At 41.8% G+C, this 25974-nt stretch overlaps 1 protein-coding gene across 2 annotated transcripts in view; it reads left to right on the forward strand.

The window, feature by feature from the left end:
• LOC126274704 (uncharacterized) overlaps positions 1 to 25974 on the forward strand; it is a 1213049-nt gene that overhangs the window by 1076171 nt on the left and 110904 nt on the right. For both annotated transcript variants that reach the window (XM_049977135.1, XM_049977136.1), the window contains one exon: positions 3102 to 3235. In XM_049977135.1, coding sequence (XP_049833092.1) covers positions 3102 to 3235 — 134 coding nt within the window. The remainder of the gene's footprint in view (positions 1 to 3101; positions 3236 to 25974) is intronic.

A 25974-nucleotide genomic window follows, 5' to 3' on the forward strand; every position in this document is an offset into this window, starting at 1 on the left:
TGGAAACAGAAATCTGTCATTGAGTTTCTTTTGGCGGAAACCCAGAGCATCACAGATATTCATATACACTTGAATAATATCTACAGAAACTTGGCCAGTCAACAAAAGTACAGGGAGTCGTTGGGCGAGGCATTTGTCACCATCGCAACAAGGTTGCGCCAACCCTTCCGATCTCCCGCTTGCTGGCCGGCTGCGGCAACTGTGACTCCTGCAATGTTGGAACGTGCGGACACATTCATTCGTGGCGATCGAAATATTGCAATAAAACACCCCGCTGTTCAACTGGACGTCTCTGCTGGAAGTGCTCACACACTCGTCAACTGGCTGAGGTAATCAAAGGCGTGTGCCCGCTGGGGTTCCCACTGCCTGACAGGAGACCATAGACAGCAGCGAAGGTCCGTCTGTGCGGAATTGCTTGCGCACTAGGAAGCTAATCGTGACAATTTTTTGTTGAATATCGTCACAGGCAATCAGACTTGTGTTCATCATTCCGAACCGGAAAAAAAACGGTGATCCATGGAGTGGTGCCACACCGCCTCTCCTTCGAAGATCAAGTTCAAAGCCACACGCTCAGCCGGTAATGTTATGGCGACGGTATTCCGGAAGAGTGGGGAATAATATAGTGTATTGGAGTCTCGAATGAAGCTAACCTGCTTTCAGGTAAAAGATGTTACATTACTTACTGAACGCCCCTCGTATAATTTTGCAGGTAGATTAAGATATATATGTCGATGCTGCCGTCAGAGTATATTGCGAGTGGAGTTAGTAATAAAAAGAAAGTAATAAACTAAAACGTCACGAGGGGGTCGTCATTTGAGAAAAAGTCGCGGCTACCTCGTACCGTATGAATACGACAAGTGATGCTGTGGTCGCTGAAGTTGTATCGGTATGACGAATTCACTTTCTTGAATGTTATGTTATTTCTCTTAAAATTATTGAAAAAGCTAAATAACTGCTCAATCGCTGTAATATAGCAATTTCTGGAAATCTAATATATGTGGAACGTTTCAAGGTGGAAAGCTTAGACGGGATGGAGATTAAACGCTGAGACAATGGTTTCATTAATATAAGATCTCATAGTCGGTGAACGGCTGATCGTTTTTTAACTGTAACAAGTGAGACGTACTATGCCCTCACACTGTTATTATTTAGATACTCCTCCTTCCACAGCACTATTTACATAATGGACTTTCCAAACTGTAACATACTTTTCCTGTAGCATATACTTCAAAAATTTTCAACTCGACCTTCAACAATCTGCGTCCGTTTTACACCACTTTGCACACAGATAATTAATTATTATAATTCGTTGGTATTGCTTTACTGTTTCTCGTACATAAAGCCACTAAATAAGCCAACAAACGATGTGACGTTACTGTCCACTCAACTGTCCTTCAGCTGTCAGCTCTACCTGTTCCTCGTATTGTACATTCATTTTAATTTGTCTGCACTTCTACAACAGAAAATTCAACATATACACTATTTTACATGTATTTACTAATGTTACGTAACATAGATTGTATAAATGAAACAAAGGAAAAAGTCAATAGCCAAAGAAAATTCCGCTGCAGTAAAGTGTCGCGTTGTGCTCTACCAAAATATTGTTCAATAGCTTTGGTATGCACTACATAAATGGCGCAGGATTACCGAATATATTGGTGAAACGGGTAGGGAAAGAAACATAAATGAATGTGTATGAAGGAAAGTGGGAAATCAAAGACTTTTCTTTGTTTTGTTGTTTGTTTGGTTGTTTTTCTTTTAGAACTGCACATATTCAGTGTTAGTCTATTTTGCATTTTATAACCTTACCGGATAAAAATTAGTTGCTCGCTTAACTTCTGCACTTTTATATAAGCAATGCAATTACTTTTGATGTGTGGATAGTTTACATGCAGAAACATAAAATTATATACAATTATAATTGTTATTTTGTACTCAACAGAACGTTTTTCATCATGAGCAAAGGCAGGAGTTTCACGTTATAATTGATAATTGCGAAAGTTTTTTGTGAATGACAGCAACTGTTTTATATACCGTGTGTTCAAAAAGTCAGTATAAATTTGAAAACTTAATAAACCACGGAATTATGTAGATAGAGGTAAAAACGCGTGAAAGATCTCTTGCGCGCTTCGTTTGGTGATGATCGTGTGCTCAGCCGCCACTTCCGTCATGCTTGGCCTCATAGGTTCCCAGACCTCAGTCCGTGCGATTATTGACTTTGGGGTTACCTGAAGTCGCAAGTGTATCGTGATCGACCGACATCTCTAGGGATGCTGAAAGACAACATCCGACGCCAATGCCTCACCATAACGCCAGACATGCTTTACAGTACTGTTCACAACATTATTCCTCGACTACAGCTATTGGTGAGGAATGACGGTGGACATATTGAGCATTTCCTGTAAACATCGTCTTTGCTTTGTCTTACTTTGTTATGCTAATTACTGCTATTCTGATCAGATGAAGCGCCATCTGTTGGACTTTTTTGAACGTTTGTATTTTTTTGGTTCTAATAAACCCCATGTCATTCCAAGCATGTGTGTCAATTTGCACCTCTCTATCTACATTATTCCGTGATTTATTCAGTTTTCAAAATTATACTGACTTTTTGATCACCCGGTAGGTTCAACGAAGTATTGAAGCGTTCTTTGGTATATTTTTATTTTAGCCTTTTGTTGATGAAGCTGCGTTTTCTTGTGATATATGATAAAACTTTATTGTTCTTTATTTTTACTGCAAAATCGCTGTGTTTCACATTAAAAATCAACAATGTTCGCTGATTGCATATGTAATAGATGCGATCGTCACGACGTAATGCCTGGTAAGTACGCAACACGCTTAATGTATATAGGTAATGCTGGTACGATCTTAACTGACCAAAGCTGCTAGGAAAACTACCGTAGTCTACGCTAACTTACGGTAGTTTACGGTAGCCTGCGGTAGTTTTACAGCTCTAGTAAAGTGCGTTCACTGTGATTACCCAATATCAATAGCAGAGCGTGCTGAACTGGCGTTTGTATACGATAGGGTTGAATTTACGATAGCTGAAGTATAGCCGCAGTGAGTGTACCGTCTAACGCGTACCTGGCTTCGTGTTTCAGCGGGAGGTCCTGCAGCGGGATGTGGACCGAGAGCGGCGGCTGCGCCTGGACACCGAGGCGCGCCTGCGGGACTGCACGGCAGAGGCTGAGCGCTGCCGCGCGCGCCTGCACGCCCTCCAGAGGGAGCTCTCCCGGTAAGCCCGACCAACCACCGTACTGCGCACTGCCTTCTCGGCACACCGTCTGGGTTTCACCACATATTCATTACACTGCGTGTGCAGCGTATTCGAGCTACTCTCGCTGATATATCATGCAGTTGAAGTTTCATTGATTTCACCTCCATTGTCCATAAATTTCATTATAACAAATCTAGTTCAATTGGCCGTTTTTTGGCAATGTGTAGCCGATGCGGCTCTGTCGAGTAGACATGCAGAAACACACTACAACATCTCTACTCGTCATTACTGCCGAAAACGTGATGATGTGATCCAGTTGTATCAGCTGGACTTTACACACGCCATTCCAAGTAGCCTTGCAGCTGCTATACATGTGCCCCTATGCAGAATGTATCAGTCTTAGATCCATTGATAGCTCTCATTTTGACTACAGTGAGGATCCCTACAAATGATTAATATAGAAAAGCCCTTTTATTTGGCATCAGTTGCATATAAAGGCTGATTCAGCTGCCCCTACTCATGGGTTTTACACAACCCGCGACGCCTTAAAATACCACATGCAACATTTTCGTTTTCCCTGGCTCACTACATGTAAACAGTCCTACAGAAATTATGAATCGGATCTTTTTTTAAGAAATTTAATGTAGCTGAATTTTGTACTGGGATTTAATTTTGCTAGAGGCCATAATTCTCGAATTAGTCAAGAGAAACGCGCAGAAGTGACTTTGAAACACGTTTTTCTTGAATAAGTCAAAAACCATGGCATCCAGCGCAAACATATCAGAGTACAAAATTTAACTAAATTACATTTCCTATGAAAATATCCTGTAAATTTCTTTTAGGACCAAGAGTTTGTATGCAATGGGCGAAAAAATACGAAAATCTGGCGCATGGTTTTTGAAGGCATTGCGAGCTGCATAAAACCTACTGTTAGGAGCAGCAGAATCGCCCTCTGTTGCGAGTATGTAAATACATTATATATATAATGATGTGTGTACCACTTGTATTTGTATTGACTTTGCATTATAATCATATGTAGTTGTAATAAAAATAAATAAAATCAGTTAATATTTGCAAAACGTGCCTGCTGTTTCTCCATGCACATTCACCCCCAGACATGGCTTAGAGTTCGGTAGTTCTGGGGTCTATAAATACTTAGAATAAGTATAACATCTACAGCTGATACCAAATAAAAAAGCTTTTCTATAAATAAAATAATAAATCAAGACCCTAAGCTGTCGACAGGCGTTGATATACATCAACAAGGGGCAGTTGAAAATGTGTGCCTTGACCACCGGGACTCGAACCCGGGATCTCCTGCTTACATGGCAGACGCTCCATCCATCTTTCTTTTTTTTGCATTTTGTTCCTTATTGTTCATTGTGTTTGGTCGTAGCGGACGTCACATGACATCCGTTGAAGTCCGTTATTTATCCCTTCACTCAGTTTTTATTTATTACAGAGAGCAGCCAGCTCTTTGACCGGGCACGCTGAGCTACATTGCCGGTCATCAGTCTCAGCCACCGAGGACACGGAGGATAGTGTGACTGCAGGGATTTATCCCTTGCACGCTCCCCGTGAGACCCACGTTCCCAGCTTAATGTCCACACACTACATTCGTAGTGACCCTGCCCATTACACTCATTACTCGCGGCAGACAATCATACAGAGTCCCGTAAGAGCTCGGGCACTGCGTGTCCGAAAGAACAGATACCATCTTCATATATAGTTAAAGCCACCCGGCCACTGACCTCCTCCTTCTGTGCTGGGTGCACACGAATTGCCCGAACTCTTACGGAACCCGGTATGATTGCCGCGAATAATGAGTGTAATGGGCAGGGGCACTACGAATGTAGTGTGTGGACATTAAGCTGGGAACGTGGGTCTCACGGGGAGCGTGCAAGGGATAAATCCCTGCAGTCGCAATATCCTCTGTGCCCACCGTGGCTCAGATGGATAGAGCGTTTGCCATATAAGCAGGAGATCCCGTGTTCGAGTCCCGGTCGGGGCAAACATTTTCGACTGTTCTCGTTGATGTATATCAACGTCTGTCGACAGCTTAGGATCTTGATTTAATTATCATTTCATTCTAAGAGAGCCGCATGGTAACCATGTCCAAAAGAACAGATACCATCTTCATATATCTTCTATCAATGTCTCTCAGCTGTAGCTAGTTACCTACACATTTTTTTTATTTTTTAATGTGTAATGGGCTATTTGCCTTTGGGCAATGAGTATTCAGATATTTTTTAGGAGTGCCAACATACGTTATATTTATCACGAGAATTGTAACATAAATAAAAAAATCATTACTATTTACAGCTTGCACACCCTACTTCTCCATGCGCGTTCACTCTGACACCTTAGACAAGCCGTTGTGTCATGCGGTTCTAATGTCTATATTTTCGAGTGTTAGCCACAGCCTAGAAAGGCAACGTTTCCTTGTAGCGAGTATTCTGAGAGACGAGAAACGTATTTTCCATGGACATAGTGCCTGATCAGGAGGCAATACGTGTCGTGCAATTGAATTTATCTCATATTGCAATTTCCATATACCACATGGCTGGAATGACTTTCTCGCAATAAACCAGCATCAAGTTTCAGATTTAGCAGGTATCAGCATAAGACCGATTAGCGACAAATATTAAAAAAGTTTAAACGATGGCTTGCTTGTAATGAGAACCAACCATTTTCCCGTCGACAGGAAGCATCGCATTTAACAGCAATTAAACAATTTTTGTGCCGCGTGGGATTAGCCGAGCGGTCTTCGGCGCTGCAGTCATTGACTGTGCGGCTGGTCCCGCCGGAGGTTCGAGTCCTCCCTTGGGCATGGGTGTGTGTGTGTGTTTTTTTTTTGTCCTTAGGATAATTTAGGTTAAGTAGTGTGTAAGCTTAGGGGCTAATCACCTTAGCAGCTAAGTCCCATAAGATTTCACACACATTTGAACTTTTTTTTTGGGGCTTGACTCTACCTACCACGAAAACGATACTGCATATGTATTTAAAAACACCTTAGAAAAGGCACCCCACAACTCGGCCTTTGGACGTCCTGTATGTTTAGTGTGATCCCTATGCAGTACTCGCTCTCCCATCCAGCCTGTACTGTAATGTATGATTACCATCTCCCAGATCACACACCACACCGTAACATCAAATCTGATAGCCGTAGCAAACATAAAAATCCTGCAGCACATGGGGAAATAACAGACAACTTAGTGTTACACTGTGTAGCACTATACTTGTATGTGGACGTAGTGTAGCTATAGCTACAAGAAAACAGTTCAGTCATTCGGAAGGGACAACAGCTAGTTTAGCAATATTGTCGACGTTGCCAGAAAATCTGAGCTACTAAGGCTTTCGCCCGAATTAAGGAATCGAATTGACTCTGTTCAACCACAGAGAGTTCACTGTTGTCATGCAACGGATTATAAAAAAATTGTCACCCCGTTATTATTCATGATGACACCGAAACAAAAGGTGATGAACTAAATGTCGCCGGCCGCGGTGGTCTAGCTGTTCTAGGCGCTCAGTCCGGAACCGCGCGACCGCTACGATCGCAGGTTCGAATCATGCCTCGGGCATGGATGTGTGTGATGTCCTTAGGTTAGTTAGGTTTAAGTAGTTCTAAGTTCTAGAGGACTTATGACCACAGATGTTGAGTCCCATAGTGCTCAGAGCCATTTGAACCAATTTTTGAACTAAATGTAGCCTTGAGAAATTGTTTCACGACGTTTCCTGGTGAGCCATTAAATTCGCACTGTATTCGGAACATCTGATAAAGAACAGGTGAGGCACCCTATTATGTGTACGAGGTGTGGCTATAAAGTAACAGGACTATTGCTATAAAACATTTTATTGCAAATATATATAGGGTGTTACAAAAAGGTACGGCCAAACTTTCAGGAAACATTCCTCACACACAAATAAAGAAAAGATGTTATGTGGACATGTGTCCGGAAACGCTTAATTTCCATGTTTGAGCTCATTTTAGTTTCGTCAGTATGTACTTCCTCGATTCATCGCCAGTTGGCCCAATTAAAGGAAGGTAATGTTGACTTCGGTGCTTGTGTTGACATGCGACTCATTGCTCTACAGTACTGGCATTATTTCAGTCGAAGTGTTCGTACGCTTCTCAACAACAGATTCGGTGACCGATGGATTGGTAGAGGCGGACCAATTCCATGGCCTCCACGCTCTCCTGACCTCAACCCTCTTGACTTTCATTTATGGGGGCATTTGAAAGCTCTTGTCTACGCAACCCTGGTACCAAATGTAGAGATTCTTCGTGCTCGTTTTGTGGACGGCTGTGATACATTTTCCAGGTCTGGATCAGCGCATCAGGAGTTCCATGCGACGGAGGGTGGATGCATATATCCTCGCTAACGGAGGACATTTTGAACATTTCCTGTAACAAAGTGTTTGAAGTCACGCTGGTACGTTTTGTTGCTGTGTGTTTCCATTCCATGATTAATGTGATTTGAAGATAAGTAATAAAATGAGCTCTAACATGGAAAATAAGCGTTTCCGGACACATGTACACATTACATATTTTCTTTCTTTGTGTGTGAGGAATGTTTCCTGGAAGTTTGGCCGTATATATATATATATATATATATATATATATATAATATTCTCTCAGTATACTCTCTTCCTCTGTACCTAAAACGCCCCATGCGAAGTTTCCCTTAATGGAAACGGTGCTGAAAGACTTTGTCTACGTGCTCCTTGACGACTCATGCCTTTTTTTCTTTCACTCCTTCAACGGACTAAAATCTTGTTCCTGTTAATGCACATTTGACCTAGGTGAATATATAATTGACATGTGCTGGTTCAATAGAATGAAGTGGGTGGTCTAGCGCTGGGATGATGTACTTCGCTAGAAACCTCTTAACAGACAACGCGATATGGGCAGGTGCGTTGTCTGGATGCAGAACTCATTATTTGTTCTTCAACAGTTCGGGTCTTTTTTTCTAATTTTCTCAAAGAGTTGAGTAAGAACCTGACGGTAGTAATGCTGGTTAACTGTTTCGCCTTCATGAAGCCAGGGAAGATAAACAATTACATGAATATAGAAAGAAAACCCATCGTAGAATCTTGATTTTTTTTAATGCAAGTTTTTTTCACTCTCGGTGAAGATTGTCAATTCAAATGCATCGATTGGTTCTTATTTCCTGGATCATATTGTCATTCTTTCTAAGAAATTAGGATCATTTTCAGGGGTATACAAAGTGTCAGTACAAACATTTTTACGATCTTCTTTTCTTTCGACCGTGGTAATTTTCGGCACCGGTTTTGCAAACACTTTACGATGTTGAAGAAATCAATTGAATACTCAGCTGATGGTCAGATAGAATCATTTTACTTATTTTTTCGACATTTTCATCCAGTTTTTTAGCCGGCCGGTGTGGCCGTGCGGTTCTAGGCGCTTCAGTCTGGAACCACGTGACCGTTATCGTCGCAGGTTCGAATCGTGCCTCAGGCACGGATGGGTGTGATGTCCTTAGGTTAGTTAGGTTTAAGTAGTTCTAAGTTCTACGGGACTGATGACCACAGATGTTAAGTCCCATATTGCTCAGAGCCATTTGAACCATCCGGTTTTGATGTTGAGGGGCCTTCCTGGCAAAGGTCAATCTTCAACTTCATCTCGGCCGTCTAGGAAACACTTGAACCACTCAAAACTCGCGTACACGATAAACAGTCTTCGCTATCACTTATTTAGTAAAACATAATTTTCAGTAGCAGGTGTTTTCACGTTTCACATGAAACTTCACGACAATTCGTTGTTCTGATATTACACTTACTATTTTTCCGAAAAAACACAACTCTTAGGCAAACGATGGCCTCAGCCTCACTGATCTGCCTCCAGACACCGGAGAGGAAATTTTCGATTGAGGAGGCTTCACAATTATTGGTCGTTTATCTTCTGTTCATACATCTGTGACAAAATGAATCCCATTGTTTTATAGCCAAACCTCGGAAGTCGCCAGGGATTCTCTTCTAGCAGTAGTTTATCGTTGCTTATAGTAGCTGTGCTATTGGTTGTAAAGGCAGAGACTGTCCGATGCTTGAGAAGTGTTTCCCGTGGTGGATGTCTCCTGTTTTCTCTTGAGACCGAGACTACAGAAAGGAATTAAATTGCTTACGAGAATTCTAACTCGGACCGTGCCTTCTTTGTGTAAATGAACTTGTAAATATTTCACTTGGCCCTTGCACTTGTACTGAGCGAGGTGGCGCAGTGGTTAGCACACTGGACTCGCATTCGGGAGGACGACGGTACAATCCCACGTAGGGCCATCCTGTTTACGTTTTCCGTGATTTCCCTAAATCGTTTCAGGCAAATGCTGGGATGGTTCCCTTGAAAGGGCACGGCCGACTTCCTGTCCCATCTTTCCCTAATCTGATGAGACCGATGACCTTGTAGTTTGGTCTCCTCCCCCCAAATCAATCAACCAACCAACCTTGCACTTGTAAGTTTTCTTGAACTGCTTAAACAGAACACAACTCTAAAGAAAGGTCTCGCAACTATCACTTGAATGCAACGAAAAATTCTCCCCTCAAAGTACTATCATTTGTCACAAACGCTTTACCAAAAACTAAATCGATCAGCACAACTTCATGTTATACTTTCTCGGTTAATAATAAGAACAAAAAGTTTCGTTGACAACTTGTTCCGTGGCTTCCTACAGAATTCTTCGAGACAAACAAGGACATTTGAGTTGTTCCGACGTAGTAGATCTTGAAACTGCGCAAAAAGTTTGACGGATATTTTTCATTTCTTTTCTCACTGAAGTTGTGATTCTTTCCTTTCGAGCTGGGTCGACAGCTCTGTCTGAGCAGGCGGAGAAGACCTACAGGTTCTTCGGGCAAGTGGGATCAGGGGTAATGCTTTCACGTACACCAAGAAAGCTTGGCCATAACTAACTTTTGTTCACTGATCGGTGTGGTACACCGGCTTAGCACAATGGAATTGTATAGGAGGCAGTGTAGTTCAAATTCTCTCCTGGGCATGCAAATTTAGGTTTCCGTGGTTTCCATAAGTCACTTCGATATGATTTCTTTGGATAGGCCATGGGCGATTTTTCGTTTACGCCTAAATGAACAACTGATCACCCTCCAGTGACTACGCAGTCGGGAGGACATTTATCTTCAATATTTCTTTCTCCTTTTAAAGTTTGTTCCTAAGCCTTTCGTTATCTAGTCTGGCAGATTTTAAGGGACGCAGAAATATCGCAGTACGTTTGTTGCTACTAATGCTACCACGGCTTCGTTATTGTTCATGACGCAAACGTTATTGCAATTCTCTTTACTTTCATTGTGCTTCCTAAGGAAAATGTGCTGTTCTCTGGCGTCACTTCGCGGAATATCTGTGTCACTGTCCAATTAGTTCTCGAAATATGCTTTTCTACACATTTGACGCGTTCTTGTTAGCATGCGTCTATGGTTCGCAAATTCCACGCCTGTCCTCTAACAGGTTAATCGCCTAGAAGAAGCCTTTCATCGGAATACGTTAATATTTATGCTAACGTGAAAATTTGCTCCCCTTTTGACATATACTGTAACATTGTGGTGGCTGGGTTCCAGTATATTGATCATTGGATGCTGTTAACTTCATTTGGCTGGAACACTCATTCTTCTATGGGGAACCGTCGGAATTGTAGCTCAAAAACTGCGAGTAAAATAACGAAAAACTTCGCTGGCGAACGCAGATGTCAGTACAATCGCCTAGTTTCAGTCATTAGGTAACAGGCTTGGTTGAATTTCACAAAATAGATTACTTACGAAATGCTCGGATGGCCTGTTCTGGAAAACCTTATGATGTTTGTGGGTCCTTCATCATATTGGAGTCACAGTATATAAGAATCGGTTGATATTCTGTTATATAGGACTTGGGGACCAGCATTGGGATGAGTGAAACAAAGAACATGGTAAGGAAGACAGGAATGGTAATAGTGCTGTCTTTCGGTGCACATGAGTGCTGATGTTATCACATCCATTAGTTGCTTGAATCAACACAGATGTAGTTTACATCATCTATAAGAGGAGGAGCGCCGTGCTACACAGAGAACTCTAGTGGCGGGGTTCGTGATGGTAGTGGTTGTGGCAGTTCTTCGAATACTCGAGTATATTAACCGAACATCCGTGGCTTAGACGTACAAGTTTTCCAGACTGGTTTCTATGAATTATGGCATAGTGTCAAAGAAATACTGAAAGGTAAAGTGATATCGTGGTTTAAATTTTCGTTGATGTCGAGGTTATTACAGATGGAGGACAAACTCGGATTGGAGGATGGGGAAGGGAATTGGCTACGTTCCTTTCAAAGGAACCACCTCAGGTGTTCGCCTTAAGTGATCTAGACAAATCTAAATCTGGATGGCTGGATAGGTATTTGGAACATCGGTCCTCAGAATGCTAGTCCAGTGTCTCACCATTTGGCCACCTTTTTCGACAGAAATGTTAGTGTTTCTACTAGCAGATAATTTCGATGAAAGAAGTTCATATCTTTTTGAACTATGGCTCAAAAATTTCACTTATCTGATTTTGCTGAATACCTCAGGTCGGTGCTGAATATTTACGATGGCACTTCACGCAGAGGGATATTAATTGTGCCCTATCACCAATCGTAAACAGAACAAGGACAATCGAAACATACACTGAAAGAAAAGTTCCCTATGTCAATCACGTTCCAGCACGTCCATGCAGATATAGAATATTAAGGTCCCACAATCTGAGCTTTTAGCAGCTTTATAAAAGTATATACTTAACCACTTAAAGACGAGATACAACACTTTGTACTTGTACACTGAATCTGGTTTTGTTTAGAGGTACGTAATTGTTCTGGGCTGGAAAATATTTTCTGGGCGTCTGTCTCGCTACTTAGGCAACAAGACGCTGGGATACGTTGCGAACTGATTTTGCAGTCGCTGTGCAGTGGAATCTGCAAGTCTGATAGCCGCCAGTTACGCTGCCTACTGTATTTTTGCTTGCAGATGCTACCTGGTTATTTAGCTGAATATTCCGTTTTTAAGTAAATATTAGCTAGCTCCCACACCCCAGAAAACACAGGGGCTCTGCTGTATTGAGAGAAAACACAAGATCCTCCGTTTTGTCTATTGTTGAAAACAGAAATGTAAAAACAGAACGCACAAGTTCGTTTTTTGGACGAAAAAAAAACACAGCAGCTAAACAGCGTTTTCAGCAGAGAATTCCGTGCTATAACTTTTTGGTACAACTGACGAATTCCAGTACCGACCCTTTTCGACTCTATAATTTTATGTCACGCGCGGAAGCGTGTGATTTCATGGTTCTTCTAAACTCTTCCATCCAATCGACGGATGTGAAGTTAGAGTAAAATGACTTTGGGATTAAGGCATTGGAGCGACGAGGGTATAGTGTTGCCAGCATACCTATCTTCTCTCTCCCTTTTAATCCCACCTAGTAAGGTTCCCACATTCACGAAAACTACTTAAGCCTCAGTCTTGTGAGCAATTTCTTTCACAAATAAGTTACATTACACTAAAGTCGGATTCTGTTTTTCTTGTAACTAGATTTACGTGATCGATAGACTTTTGGTTGCTCTGAATGGATGTTTTCAGATATATCGTAGTTACTGTCTTCAGTGATTTATCACCAAGAGCGTAATCGAATGATAATTGGGCTTTCTGTTTGTTTATGTGAAATGGAATTATTTATGTTCAGGTTCAACTGGCAGTGGCTGCACCAGGCGTCGACCATCGCCGAATCTTGCTTCTTTTCGGTATAACGCCCATACATGGAACTGCTTATACGCGAATAGCTTCACGGAGTTGCCTAAGTAATCCGTCACATCTTTTGTATACATAGTGAAGAGAACGGTTCTACAGTGCTCATTTGGTGCGCGTTTTGAGCTACACTTGCACCTACTGCTGTTTTACATAACATTGCGTAACGTTTCTAGCAGAGGAGAGTCGACAGTGGAGTATTATGTGGCGATATCGATTTATCGTAACTCGTTCATAGCCGTCCAGTTATCTTCTGCCTAACAAAAAGACACGATGAAAAACTACCCACTCTCTAAGTAACATACTTGGCACTAATTACATGAGTAGCACAAGCAAAATGGCCAAAATGAGTTCGTACCTTTGTTACTGTGGTACATATTATACGGCATCGCTCATGTTTTAATACAGAACTTGAAATATATTGGATGCTTTCTCAAAGGACTCACGCAACAATTTTTCTTCACTACTGTTAGCTGGCCGATGACATTGTAATTCTGTCAGAGACAGCAAGGGACTTGGAAGAGCAGTTGAACGGAATGGACAGTGTCTTGAAAAGAGGATATAAGATGAACATCAACAAAAGCAAAACGAGGATAATGGCATGTAGTCGACTTAAATCGGATGATGCTGAGGGAAGTAGATTAGGAAATGAGACACTTAAAGTAGTAAGGGAGTTTTGCTATTTGGGGAGCAAAATAACTGGTGATGTTCGAAGTAGAGAGGATATAAAATGTAGACTGGCAGTGGCAAGGAAAGCGTTTCTGAAGAAGAGAAATTTGTTAACATCGAGTATGGATTTAAGTGTCAAGAAGTCGTTTCTGAAAGTATTTGTATGGAGTGTAGCCATGTATGGAAGTGAAACATGGACAATAAATAGTTTGGGCAAGAAGAGAACAGAAGGTTTCGAAATGTGGTGCTACAGAAGAATGCTGAAGATTAGATGGGTAGATCACATAACTAATAAGGAGGTATTGAATAGAATTGGGGAGGATTTGTGGCACAACTTAACAAGAAGAAGGGACCGGTTGGTAGGACATGTTCTGAGGCATCAAGGGATCACAAATTTAACATTGGAGGGCAGCGTGGAGGGGAAAAATCGTAGAGGGAGACCAAGAGATGAATACACTAAAGAGATTCAAAGGAATGTAGGTGCAGTAAGTACTGGGAGATGAAGAAGCTTGCACAGGATAGAGTAGCATGGAGAGCTGCATCAAACCAGTCTCAGGACTGAAGACCACAACAAGAACAGCACTGTTGGCTGAATACATGTCACACGCATATTCCTTTTAGCGTGGAGGAACCCTTCATTGGCTCGGTAGTGAAACGAGTGTCGTAATCGGAGAAGGGAACAGATCAGCAGCATCAGAAAGAACATTCGTCCTTGCAGCTCAGAAGAACAAATGTTAATGTGGTATTAGTTAACTGCAGGAGCGTCCACCGTAGTCTCAGAATTAGTCTTACTAATCGCAGTACTGTCCCCATAGTATTAGAAATACAACCCTGACTAAAACCAGTAGTGAATAGCAGGGAAATTTTAAATTCCGATTAGACTTTATAAGCATAGAATGAATTCCACCAGTGGCTGCTTATGTATTGCCGCAAAGAACTCAATAATATTTAGTGGGGTTAATACAGATTTCGAATGAAAAGTAATCTGGATGAAGGTAACAGCCCAAGGTAGCTTAAACATGGTGAAAGTATTCTTTATCGGCCACCTGCCTCAGATGGCAGATCATTTCAAAGAAAACTTGGGGGAATATCGCGAGAAGATTTTCTTTCGTGGCTTTTAAACAGGGGAGGAATTTCAGCTACCCAGCCATGGAATGGGAGAGCCGTGCTCCTAAAAGGAGTACCAAAAATTGGAATTGTGTGACATTATTCTGAACGTCTGTAATGAAAATTACCTTGCGCAGTGTCTTAGAGAACTGATTCAAGAGAGTAATGTCTAGGTATCCTGGTAACAAACAGACCGAAACCTTTGGATTTAGTTACCGTACAGGAGAGTATCAGTGGCCATTGGCTTTGTAAGTGTAAATATGAATGCTACGCTTAGCAAGTATGGAAATAAACAAATGGCATATTACCACTAGCTTCCTCGGTACTTAGCTGGTGAGTATTTGTAGATAAAATTCGGAAGCACTGTACAGTACACTTTAGACGTATGTGTTGATAAAGACTGTGAGGGACCTCGTAGCACGGATCAATAGCCGTATTATAAAGTTACTACGAAAGGAATGAGAGCTTTACCATAGATATAAACGAAATAAAATCCTTGTTGGGAAACAAAAGCCAAAACAACAGTACGGGTACCATGCAAGAAGCCTTCGGTTAGTATGAAAGTAAAATTTTGCAGTATGAGCTGGCGGAAAATCGTTAAATGTTTTGGTCTTACTTAAAGGCAATAAACAGATAAAAAGCCATATGCTGTTTCGAAATTCGTTTACAGTTTTCTAAGTGTTATAGAGGGGAATTTGTGGTTAAAGTTTCTATAAAGAACCCATGTCCAGAAATGTCCTGTTTGTATATAAAATAATATTGAAGATCGGATCTCTTTCAGATCTGTACGCAGGCAAACGGAGTCCCACTACTACAGTGACTGTGAGCAACTGGTATGTTGACAACTAGCAGGGTTGATCGTGGTGCTCCATGGACGCGCCGTTCTCTCCACATGAGGAGGGTGTCCTTCGTCTCCAGAAGAGAAACCGACGATGAGTAATCGAGATATTGCCCATGCCACTGGCTTCTGTAGAGCACGCAGCTCAGAACTCGTTGATCTGGCTCTGAGCACTATGGGACTTAACTTCTGAGGTCATCTGTCCCCTAGAACTTAGAACTACTTAAACATAACTAACCTAAGGACATCACACACATCCATGCCCGAGGCAGGATTCGAACCTGCGACCGTAGGGGTAGCGCTTCGAGACTATAGCGCCTAGAACCGCTCGGCCACCACGGCCGGAAAATGTTTGCTTCCGCTATGTAATTACCGCGGAAGGGAAGAGTTGAAATTGATCAGATATTCATATTTAATTTGCATTCAAACGGTACGTTCCAGGACATAGGTTCTTCGTCAAAATTATCTGCTGTGTCTCCTCTACAACCCATAGAACTCAATAGTAAGAATTCCGAAATACTCTGTACACAGTCACTCATTGATCTTTCTGGCACCAAAACGGAAAATAATAGATCGTTTAAATGAATTCAGTCTACCAAAATTGGCAAGATCGTAATACAGATCATTCTTTCACCCAGGCATTTTTCCGTGCGGGTTTTAGGAAAGCTACAGCAGACATAAACCTGGATAGTCGGTCAGGGATTTCAGTCAGCGTCGTCCTCTCTCGAAGGCGCATCAAAGCAAAAGCAAATGGACCTGATCAGATACCAGCACAATTTTTTATCGATTATACGAAAGAACTTACTCTTTTTTTAACAGCGATTTATCATAGGTCGCTGAAGAAACCAAGTGTTCCAAGTGATTGGAAAAGGCACAGATCATTCTTGTTTTTCTAAGAGGTTCGTCTTGACAGACATCAATAATAGACCTATATACACTACTGGCCACTAAAATTGCTACACCAAGAAGAAATGCAGATGATGGACGGGTATTCATTGGATAAATATATTATAATACAACTGACATGTCATTATATTTTCACGCAATTAGGGTGCATAGATCCTGAGAAATCAGTACCCAGACCAACCACCTCTGGCCGTAATAACTACCTTGATACGCCTGGGCATTCAGTCAAACAGAGCTTGGATGGCGTGTACAGGTACAGCTGCCCATGCAGCTTCAACACGATACCACATCATCAAGAGTAGTGACTGGCGTCCTGTGACGAGCCAGCTGCTCGGCCACCATTGACCAGGCGTTTTCAATTGGTGAGAGATACGGAGAATGCGCTGGCCAGGGCAGCAGTCTAACATTTTCTGTATCCAGAAAGGCCCGTCCACGACCTGCAACATGCGGTCGTGCATTATCCTGCTGAAATGTAGGTTTTGGCAGGGATCTAATGAAGGGGAGAGCACCGAGTCGTAACACACCTGAATTGTAACGTCCACTGTTCAAAGTGCCGTCAATGCGAACAACAGGTGACCGAGACATGTAACCAATGGCACCCCATACCATCACGCCGGGTTATACGCCAGTATGGCGATGACGAATACACGATTCCAATGTGCGTTCACTGCGATGTTGCCAAACACGGATGCGACCATCATGATGATTTAAACAGAACCAGCATTCATCGGCAAAAATGACGTTTTGCACCCAGGTTCGTCGTTGAGTACACTATCGCAGGCGCTCCTGTCTGTGATACAGCGTCAAGGGTAACCGCAGCCATGGTCTCCGAGCTGACAGTCCATGATGCTGCAAACGTCGTCGAACTGTTCGTGCAGATGGTTGTTGTCTTGCAAACGTCCCCATCTGTTGACTCAGGGATCGAGACGTGGCTGCACGATCCGTTATAGCCATGCGGATAAGATGCCTGTCATCTCGACTGCTAGTAATACGAGGCCGTTGGGATCCAGCACGGCGTTCCGGATTACCCTCCTGATCCACAGATTTCATATTCTGATAACAGTCATTGGATCTCGACCAACACGAGCATCAATGTCGCGATACGATAAACTGCAATCGTGATAGGCTACAATCCGACCTTTATCAAAGTCGGAAACGTGATGGTACGTATTTCTCCTCCTTACACGAGGCATCACAACAACATTTCACCAGGCAATGTCGGTCAACTGCTGTTTGTGTGTGAGAAAGCGGTTGGAAACTTTCCTCATGTCAGCACGTTGTAGGTGGCGCCAACCTTGTGTGAATGCTCTGAAAAGCTAATCATTTGCATATCACAGCATCTGCTTCCTGTCGATTACATTTCGCGTCTGTAGCACGTCATCTTCGTGGTGTAACAATTTTAATGGCCAGTAGTGTAAGTGACAGAGATACGTAGTGTCAAAATTCTGAAGGCCTAGATTCGAAGATGGATTACGCAATTATTACTTCCTCAAACTTATACCTAGCGAAATGACCATGGTGAGATAAATCACACGAATCTGATACCAAAAGAAGTTTTCCAAACAGTCGTTTTTCCCACGTTAATATTCGCTGTCGCTGTAGTTCGCTACACGCGTAATGGTGGCTTATGGAATGCAGACGAATTGCTTCTGCAAATTTTCACTATATTCATTACATTTCAAACATCGTTGATTCAGACTGTCAAATCAAATGGCGTCTTGTTTGAGATGAAATTATTGATTTTAATATTTGTAGTATTGAAAAGGTCTCTTACTAGGAAGCATTATTTTAAGAGGGAGTCGTACTGCAGGTATAAGGTTATTTTAATTTTCTCTTGCGAGTAGCTCTCCTCTACGTAGAGAGGAAGTTACGTTCTGCGCTGATACCAAACGCACCCAGCCTCGTTTGGGAGTGGAGTTCAGCTGTCAGAAGCAAACTCTCCTGTTTGTTTATTCCTTCGCAAAGTAGCGTTGAGTGTTCCGAGTTGATAGACAACAACGAGGAGTGATGTTACATCGGGATGACTACCGGTGGCAAACAGCGCCAATCTCTGCGTTACCCGACACGCAGAACTGGCTAATTAAAGTCTTTCTATCCCTCTACAGTTTCTTCGTAGCAAAAGCAATCTGTAACGGTAGAATGTCTGTCGGCTACAGTTTATGGAACTTTAGACATGTCTAAAACAGTAGTGCTTACATTGGTAATTAATTAAAAAATACTGGTCTAGACAACAAAGACTTCATCCTAGAGATCTTATCGAGTATTCAGAGCCTGTATACATTAGTGTTTGCTTCCTCATTTTTCGAATGAAAGTTGTGGAGACTGCAACAGAATTTTCGTGAAATACGTATAATTATAACAATAATTTCCAATCTCGAATATATTGCTTGTCTTTCCGTCAAAGAAGATCGCAAATTTAACACACAGAACGAAACCACACTGTTGTGATGAACTTCACTTGAAATACTATATCTCCATGACAATTTCGCAGTTCACACGTTGTGCCAGCCAGTGTGTCCATCGAACTATCTTCACACTATTTATCATTCCACTCTCGAACAACAAGCATGGGTGAAACCAACACTGAAATCTCGCCGTGCGACATCTGAGTTCTCTTACTTTATTTCGATGATCATTTCTCCCTATGCAGGTTGATGACAATAAAATATTTTTGCATTCAGAGGAGAATGTTGGTGACTGAAAGATCTCGCCGCCAGTAAAAAAACCTTTGCTTTGATGATTGCCACCCCTAACTCGTTTTTCATATCTGTGACACTCTCTCCCCTATATCGCCATAACATCAAACGAGCTACCTTTCTTTGAATTTTCGTAAAGTCCTCCGTTAATTCTACGTGGTAAGGATCCCACACCGCACACCAATACACAGGACAGACAAGCGTAGTGTAGGCAGCCTCTTTAGTGGACCTATTGCATCTTCTAAGTGTGCTGCCAATGAAACGCACTCTTTGGTCGCCTTCTCCTACAAAGTTGTTCGTAATAGTTATCCCCAAATGTGTAGTTGAATTGGCAGTCTTCAGATAGTGTGACTTATCGTTAACCGATATTTAACAGATACCTTTAGTACTCGTATGGATGATTGTTCAAATGGCTCTGAGTATTATGGGACTTATCTGCTGAGGTCATCAGTCCCCTAGGCTTAGAACTACTTAACCCTAACTAACTTAAGGACATCACACACATATCCATGCCTGAGGCACGATTGGAATCTACGACCGTAGCGACAGCGGCCGGCGTCGTATAATTAGTGTTTCCGCCTTGCAGTAAGGAATCTAAGAATCAGTAAGCAAAATTAATGACAACACAGTCATAGATTGTCCCATTTATTCACAGTAACAACGTTTTTAATGTTGTTCTTATAGTCAAATGTAAAAGTATTTTCTGCTTTCGCCTTTTGTTATTAATAATTCTACTTTAATTCAGTTTTATTTCACGAAATATATTAACCCGCTAAGAGGAGTACTTTGAGTAACCTTGCCAACAGCTGCTCAGGAATAACGGTGAATGAAATTATTACCTGTGATATTGCTTTTTGGCAATATGACGACTGTGTTCTGTTTCACCTTTGTCTCTTTGTTACTCCGACCATTTACAATACAAACCGTGGCTGACATCATTGTATTGGAACCAACGTCACGATTAACTGATCAGTGGTGTCATCTATTTGCAGACTACTTTTCGGATGCCATATATTCTTACATACGTACTTCGCAAGCCGTGGTACAGTGCATGGCAGATAGTACGGTTTACCACTTGAGTCATTCCCTTTCCTTTTCCACTCGCAAATGGAATGAGGGAAAAGTATAAAGATCTTCGTAGTATCATCTTGAGCAGTGTTTGGTTACATCGAAAGATATGTGAAAGGAAGTAATATTTCGTTCCACACGTAAAGTTGTTTCAAGAATACGAGAAAAATGTGGGAACAGTTTTTTGAAAGTTAGAATTTATATTGGTGCCCAGATTTAAAGCTCGATAAGCGACGAAGATTTTGAGACAGTAGAGTATCAATACATAGGCCTAATTCACTACAAGTGTTTTCACTTTAGCCATCGTTTTCGAATAGAGGGTGTACAACAAGATAATTTATATTTTTCAAGTTTAATAACTAACAAAAGTAACAAAAACTATAGTTTTTTTAAGTTACGTAGGTTGTCACGATATTACTGATGATGTTTTACTGTTAATTTTCCAAAGTCATCCATCGACAGCAATGCAGCGGCTTCAAGCTGTGGAACAGATCGACACACATGTGTTATGCTTGCCACTGGAATGGATTCACAGGTATAGTCGCCTCATCATGTCATCAAGCGCACATGGCTTTGTGGCGTAGACAGTATCCAGAGTTCCCCACAGAAAGTAGTCTAAAGGCGCTAGATCATGGGATGTGTGTGGGAACACAACACTTCGTCGTCGAGCTGTCTACCTCCCAAAAAATGTTTCATACAGGAATTGCCGCATGTCACGATGGCAGTCTGACGGTGCACCGCCTCGATGGGAAAAAAAGTACGATGGTACAATGCTTTTATGGAGCATGGTAAAGTATTTTACACGTATCACTGTTCCTTCAAAAAAGAATGGCCCTACAAGCCCTCCGGCAGACATACCACATCATACTGTTAACCTAGAAAGATTAAGAGCTCGTTCTTCCGTAACATGGAGATGATCTCTTGCCCACTACATACAATCGACGATTCCATTCAGCTTAACCGTCGCCTCATCAGACCAAACTATGACATCAGTGAACTGTTCTTTATCCCAAATCTATTCACAAAATTCGAAGGCACCTATCCGGATCGTCCTCATTCATCGGGAATGTACGGGTTCCACTTTTCTTGCTTTAAAATGCGGTAAAAGCTTATTTTACTTATGCCTTATCCACGCGCAGCTTGCAGTACTGACTTCTTTGGGGATCCTGTGAAAGCGTGCACCACTGCGTCCACCGCACTTTCGTCTGCAACTGATTTCTACCTGCTACACTTCCTTCAAATTTGACGCATAATTTCGTTACTGTCATACGTGACGGTGGTGCAGTACTAAACTCTGCCTGCCATGGCCTTCGCACTTCTTTCATGTTTTCATATCTCCAGTAACACTTTAAAATCCAGAGAGCACCATGTAATCACAGTTGGATCAGGTTATCATCGATACCTCCTCAGTTACTAAAGTCCAAGCAGCATAAATCTAATTTGAAGCCAGTTAGCCCGCATCTCGTGGTCGTGCGGTAGCGTTCTCGCTTCCCACGCCCGGGTTCCCGGGTTCCCGGGTTCGATTCCCGGCGGGGTCAGGGACTTTCTCTGCCTCGTGATGGCTGGGTGTTGTGTGATGTCCTTAGGTTAGTTAGGCTTAAGTAGTTCCAAGTTGTAGGCGACTAATGACCATCGATGTTAAGTCCCATAGTGCTCAGAGCCATTTTTTGAAGCCAGTTACTGTTTCAAAAATATGAAAAGGTTTTCAAATATCGCTACGAGTAACAAGATTTATTGACTACTAAATTATTTATTTAGAGACATGTTTCGAAGTGATACGCCATCATCAGGCTACAGTGGCACCATGAAAACATTAAACATAAATGTTTACAGATATTAAAGTTGCTTTATATGACTGCTGTGATTATCACGTGGAGAAAGAGAGGAATAGGGAAGCTCCATACACAGTGCCTCGAGAATTTGATGTTAAATTAAAATGGCAACTTCCAAATTCTGAAACGCTTACAGATACCGTCTCAAAAGTAAATTTTGTGGGGGAAATTTCTAAAGTTCTTTAAAAATAAATATGGGCGTAAGAAAAGGTGATTGCTTATCTCTAATCGTCTTCAGTCTCGAATTAAAAATAGTAAGAAATTGGAATGGAAAATTAAAAGAATATCATGTACCACCACTAAAACTGCGAAGAAACAAACAATGTATAAAGATAAATTGCCTGGCATTTGCAGACGATTTTCCTATACTATCCGAAAATCTAGCAGATACAGATATTCAAGCCGATTTCTTCGAATAGGCAGTCAGTAGAACAACTTTAAGAATTACTACAGACAAATCATTAACAAAAAAAGCTTAGAATTTTTATTACGGTCGATCACGTAGGAAACATCGAAAAGATAGAAGTGTCTAGGAGAGATATTTCAAGAAAATGGATTAGAAAAAATTGCCATAAATGATAAGATACATACAACAGAAACGTCATATAGAATAACAAAAAATATTTATAATAATAAGTACATATCAAAAAAATGCAAAAGTAATTTATTACAACATGTTAATGAAATCAGAATTCTTCTATACCAGTGACAGCCAAGCACTGAATTATATGTTAGATTAGAGCAACTTGAAACATTACAGAGAACAATCACGAGGAAAATCTTAGATGCAATATTAATCAAAGCAATCGTGAAATACATGGAAATACATGGATGAGAAGATATTAACAAGCTGGATCCGAGAAGTTACAAAATATTTAGAAATACACAACGTGAAGGCAGAAGATGCAGCAGAAAGAATTATGTTCAGAACTAAAGTGCTATAGTTAGAACAAATCAGAGACAAAAATAGAAAGAAAAAAGGAGTGAAGTGGTCTGAAGAAAGAAAAGAAAGACTTGGTGGAAAAAAAGATAGAAGATGGAGGAAAAGAAAATAGCGAATGGATGGGGAGGGGAGGAAATTGGAACTGTCACAATGTCCTCAGTTGCCAAACCGGAAGGAAATAATAAAAATATAATAGTGATAATAATTATTATTAGGCCGGGCGCTCAGTATGGTAATAATTCTGCAGGCTCTATCGGTCTGCACGGCCCAAGTACACAGACACCCCCCCCCCCCCCCCCCCCGCCCCCCCGCCGGCCACCGTCACCCGACTACTATCTCTCCTTGACCGGGAGTCTGCGCACGCATCAGAAATGCTCCGGACTTCCCTTACTACTTCCTGGCTGCACATAAACTCAGTAGCACTTTGAGCAAAGGCCAATAATCAAGTTTACTGTGAAAGGTAATTACGAACACATCAATAGAATTTCGTGAGTGAATGCGCAGCGGAACCTGTTACATAGTGGCAATTACAAAAATTTACATAACGAACCGTAACTTTGCCTAGCCCCTTTACGGAACACTGTAAAGGAAGAACTTTGAATGCAGTCTGTTAGAGCGTCTCGAGGAAGCAGATAAAGAAATTACGTACATTAATGAGTAGTGTTATTAGTTTGATCGTAAGAAGCATGCGTAATAAGGCGACACTATAATGCTTGTTAGTAACTTCCACGAGAAATATTTTATATATTAATATTAATGTACACATAACTCAGCAACGTGTTATTTAATTGTAAGAGAATTTAAACTTTGACAGAACTCTATCAAGTTTGAATTATTAAACAAATAGGGCGCTGATCTTCCAGCACCGACGGCCTGGCAATAAAACCAGTAGAAGTCTCTGATTAATTCCTTGGTCAGAAGTTATCCTTGTGCATCGAAGCATAATGGCAATATACAAGATCAGGCTTTCATTTTTTGTGACGATTGTGCGTTTTTCAGAAGAATTTCTGTGGTCCGTTTCTCCATTTATTACGTGAAGAACGACCGGTGGTTTCATTAAGGCAGGCAGACTTTTAAGGCAGCTGGTCGCACTTTTCTCCGTAGGTTTGTCTTTCGGACATTGTGTCTGTTGTCTGCAGTAATTGTTGCTATTACCCAGGCAGGAATGCATAATCGACATGCCTGAGAACTTACGGAAAAAGAGGTGAGTCAGAAAGGGATCAATTCGTCGTGCCAGATTAACGACAGTTGTCTGCTTCCACGGTCAGTCCAGACGTGATTTTTAGGCAGTTTTGGCAAAAGACGGTTTGGCAGCCCATTTCACCTACAGAAATACAATATAAAATCAACAAAATCACAAAAACGCGCAGGCCAAACTTGACAGATACCGTTCACTACCATCCCTTCTGTCTTTTGTTTAGTGATTAAAAGGCCAGAGGAGCAGTACCTGTACCAGAAAATAAGAATTAAAATGGCTAAATGGAGAAAGGCCGAATACTCATCATATGTGGAACCAAGAAGAGATGTGTTTCGCAGCAAATGGTTCAAATGGCTCTAAGCACTATGGGAACATCGGGAGTCATCAGTCTCCTAGACTTAGAACTACTTAAACCTAACCAACCTAAGGACATCACACACATCCATGCCCGAAGCAGGATTCGAACCTGCGACCGTAGCAGCAGCGTGGTTCCAGACTGAAGCGCCTAGAACCGCTCGGCCACAGCGGCCGGCTGTTTCGCAGCAGCAAAGATGAAAAAGTTCTTATAGACTTTCAGGTATGCACTTCCGAGCCCATGTTCGCGGGACAATTTTTTGTTTTGGTCCATATTATCACCTCTCAAAAACATGGAAAAAAGAGCTTGCAATAGAAGACATTTGTTGCACAGTATCGAAGACGAACAATGTTCATAGCTCTTAGAACCCGTGCTTATTAGAATTTTTTGCCTCGAAGGATAGTTTCCGATATATCCTTGAATATCGATCATTTCTGAAGAAGAGAAGTTTGTTAACATCGAGTATAGATTTAAGTGTGAGGAAGTCATTTCTGAAAGTATTTGTATGGAGTGTAGCCATGTATGGAAGTGAATCATGGACGATAAATAGTTTGGACAAGAAGAGAATAGAAGCTTTCGAAATGTGGTGCTACAGAAGAATGCTGAAGATTAGATGGGTAGATCACATAAGTAATGAGGAAGTATTGAATCGGATTGGGGAGAAGAGAAGTTTGTGGAACAACTTGACAAGAAGTAGGGATCGGTTGGTAGGACATGTTCTGAGGCATCAAGGGATCACCAATTTAATATTGGAGAGCAGCGTGGAGGGTAAAAATCGTAGAGGGAGACCAAGAGATGACTACACTAAGCAGATTCAGAAGGATGTAGGTTGCAGTAGGTACTGGGAGATGAAGAAGCTTGCACAGGATAGAGTAGCATGGAGAGCTGCATCAAACCAGTTTCAGGACTGAAGACCACAACAACAACAACATCGATCATTCCTCCTGGGACACCCTCTATAGTACATTAACATCAGTTGGGCTATAACGTATGACTCACGTATCGCAAATATATTCTAAGCTCTGCCATAAATTATATCCTTGGAACTATTTTTTCTTCGTTTATTTAAGCTCTATCATCTGTTTTACACTGTGATTAAGTTAAGACACTGTCTTTCTTGATTTGCTGGAACCGTTGTGCCCTAGTCTCTCGATAACGCTCGGAAGAGTGAGAACGTTTGTGACGCAAAGACACGTGTCCACCGAGGAATGAGGGGCACTTGGTGGTCGGCGACTGCGACCGTCAGCTGTAGCAGGCGAATCCTCAGGAGGGCGCCGGCAGATTTACGGGCATTCTTTTACGAGCGGCGCCGGCTTGATCTCGCGTGTTACGGCCCGCTGATGTCGCTGCCTTCCTTCCCGGGGCGAGGGCAGCTCCGCGCAATTAA

The sequence above is a fragment of the Schistocerca gregaria genome, chromosome 1 (assembly GCF_023897955.1).
Source record: "Schistocerca gregaria isolate iqSchGreg1 chromosome 1, iqSchGreg1.2, whole genome shotgun sequence".
In the NCBI taxonomy this organism is placed as follows: domain Eukaryota; kingdom Metazoa; phylum Arthropoda; class Insecta; order Orthoptera; family Acrididae; genus Schistocerca; species Schistocerca gregaria.